Consider the following 3071-nt stretch of genomic DNA (forward strand, 5'->3'; position numbering starts at 1 on the left):
ATAATCCTAGAAACATAATAATAAATCAAAACTAGAGCTCAAGAATAACAATGAAAAGTAAACTAAAAACTTGTAATACAATAACCTCACAATAATCACAATAACCAGGAAAGGACCCAACAAAAACCAGACCATGTCACACTTTCTTTTATTGTAAAGATGATCAAAATCCTGATTGTAATAAAGCAACCATTTGAAAAACAGAGGACTAGTGTTTAAAGTGCGTCTTTAAAAACGAAATAAAAAAAAAAATAATGCTATTATGTCTGTAGAATTGGGGGGGGGGGGGGTGTCTACAAGTTAGACCTTTGCAAATGTAATAACCAGACAGTTTCGCGTTTTTCAGTATAAAAATACTTGACTGTAGCCCATGTAGCCTATATTTGCCCGTATTCTTATTCCTGTGTAATGGTGGTTTCCCCATAGCAGAGATGGCAGTATATTCGTTATTAATTCTTCGCTGTGATTTTCAAATTTTGCAAAGCAACACAGTGGACCAGACTGAAACCCAGCAACTTTTATTCCCACGGTGCATGTTTGACACGCATACTTCAATGGAACCGCGTGAGGGTTCCGCATAATGTGCATCGCCTTTGCTACCCATCTGTATGAGATATAATTAGATTATTTCACCTTTGTGACACGCGGATTCATTTGATGATATTACTTTTTTATTTAGGTTAAAGAAAAAAAGAAGAAGAAATAAGAGAGCACTTGAAAAGTTTTAGTGGTATTTCTACTTCAGACTGTCCACTCCAGTTTCATACATAGCTGTTGCTGTATTGTGTCCGTTTTCTCTAAACAAACGGCAGTAATTAGGCTGTGCCAGACTCTTAAAACAAGTGCTGTTAAAATCCCTTTTATGGTTTGAGTCTGAGTCGGTTACATGTTGAGGTGAAAAATACAACTCATGGTGAAGTATATCAAAGCTTCATCTAACAGTCCAAAGGTAGGGCAGTGTAGCACATAACACAAATAAGTGTCAACAGCATACTTCCTGCTGCACTGTACAGAAGAAAGATTTGAGGCTTACTAAATACGCAGAAAATAAAAATATATAAGTTGTTACAATGCTTAACACTTGGAACAGTTCAAAAATAGAGGTATATGAGCTGGAGCTTCAGCTTTAAGTCTTTTCGGTAACATCCAGGGAACCATCCGGACACTTGACTTTCTCTGTGCACTGACACCTCAGTGACCTACCCCTCGCCAGTCCTCCCTTAAGCACAATCATCAGTCGCAGTCACGTACTTTGTTCACGGATCTGTGGAAGTGCTGGCGGTGCGTGACATGTATAGACGAGCAACTCGCGTAAACTGATTCTGCGCCCTATCCACTCCTCTTGTCGAAACTGGTGCACATGTCTGCGGGTAAATCCACGTCCGCTTCTATGGGTTTGCGGTAAATAATTGCGCTTTTGAGTCCGGCAAGAGACATCCTGGTCCGATTACTGAAGCCTTGAAACTTAGTCAGGAAATCATCATTTCCTACTATATAAATCAGCGGGTTTATCGCGCTGTTTAGACAAGCCAGGAATCTGCCGACCTGGTGTGCAATGTAGATGTCGTCGAAGAGGTGGTGACAAAGCCCATCTTGTTTCAAAATCCTGGTAGTGAGATTTAAATTTCGAAATATATGGTAGGGAATGAAACAGACGGAGAAAAGTATGACCAGAATCACGACCAGTTTCAAACATCGCTGCTTCAGCAGTGGGTTGACATTGGCGTTCTTTCCCAGAACCACCACGATGTGTCCATAACAGCCCAAAATGATGACCAAAGGCAGGACAAACCCGGTGACCGTCCAGCTGATGCTGTATGGCAGGTAGTATCTGGTCAGGTTGGTTGAGGTGGTGTCAAAACACGAGTTTGGTTTTTTTTCATCATTCTTGTCAAAGAATATATCAGGAGTAATTTGAATAATGACCAAAACCCAGACCAGAGCGCTTATGGCCAGAGAGTGGCGACTGGTGATTTTCCCCATCACTTTCATCGGGTGCACAATGCCCAGGTACCTATAGATGCTTATGCAGGTAAGGAAGCCGATGCTGCCATAAAGGTTGAGGTTGAAGCAGAAGCGCGTCACCTTGCAGAAAGGCTGGCCAAACTGCCAGTCACTCTCACGCGCGTAATAGTAGACGAGGAACGGCAGGGTAAACAGATACAGCAGGTCCGCCACCCCGAGATTGAACATGAAGATGTTGATGTTTCCGTTTTTCTTCCAGCTCACACATACGCTTCTCAGTCCACAGATATTGGACACCGTCCCGACAATGAACACGGTGATAAAGACGGGCGGCAAAAAGCTGTGCGTAAAATTTAGATTGATTAGGTTGCCCTCACAAGGTCCTTTTGTGTTGTTTACAGACATCTCTCGCATTGATGTAAAACCTTTGTCATATAAAATCTCCTACAAAAACACAGCAGTCAGTGATCGGCTCGCTCAGAGCAATGACCTCCACTGAAAGCTAATCGTGGAAAAAAAAAACAAAACCCACAAGTGAATATGCAATTTAAAAAGGGTATCCGCCCACTTTTTTCCAGCTATGGTAGCACACTCATAATGACGTAAAGAATGGGGGGGGGGGGAGTAAAAATAAAAACAGACACGCACAAAGTACAAATTAAATCATGTATTGCTTTAAATCATTTGACATCACAGATGCAGTCAGCTCACTGCTGTGTAAAACGACACTAAAGGATACAGCTAGCTATCTCACCGTACCTTATAATATTTAAATGACTTCGATGGTATGTGGCCCAACCAACTGAAACACATAAAAAAAAATGAAATGAAATAATATTTAAACAAGCTACAGAAACGTTTTCAAAGATCAAAGAATATGGATTTATTAAAAGATTAATCAAAAAACTGTTCTGTTGTACAGAATGTCACAACATAGACATTCTGCTTTATGACATTAATTTCCCCAGGCGTCTCTACTCTGTCCCAGTTCCCCTTTTTTGTATGTACAGTCTCTATAATCCTTTGTCACACTGTCTGTGGAACCAGTCTGGCCATTCTATTCTGACCTCTGGTGCCAGCAAGCCACAAACTAGATAAGCAATCGT

At 41.2% G+C, this 3071-nt stretch overlaps 1 protein-coding gene across 1 annotated transcript; it reads right to left on the reverse strand.

Moving 5' to 3' along the window:
* Positions 1-291: 291 nt before the first annotated feature.
* On the reverse strand, positions 292-2460 carry LOC113021748 (P2Y purinoceptor 1-like). Its single transcript, XM_026166463.1, has one exon. It carries the CDS (start codon positions 2377-2379, stop codon positions 1330-1332), a length of 1050 nt encoding a protein of 349 aa, XP_026022248.1. The 5' UTR covers positions 2380-2460; the 3' UTR covers positions 292-1329.
* Between the last annotated feature and the right edge of the window lie 611 nt (positions 2461-3071).

Source organism: Astatotilapia calliptera, chromosome 5, assembly GCF_900246225.1.
Source record: "Astatotilapia calliptera chromosome 5, fAstCal1.2, whole genome shotgun sequence".
NCBI classification, from domain to species: Eukaryota; Metazoa; Chordata; class Actinopteri; order Cichliformes; family Cichlidae; genus Astatotilapia; species Astatotilapia calliptera.

Coding starts and splice junctions, on each gene's coding strand:
- LOC113021748 (XM_026166463.1), bottom strand. CDS start 2,379: ATGCGAGAGATGTCTGTAAACAACACAAAAGGACCTTGTGAGGGCAAC.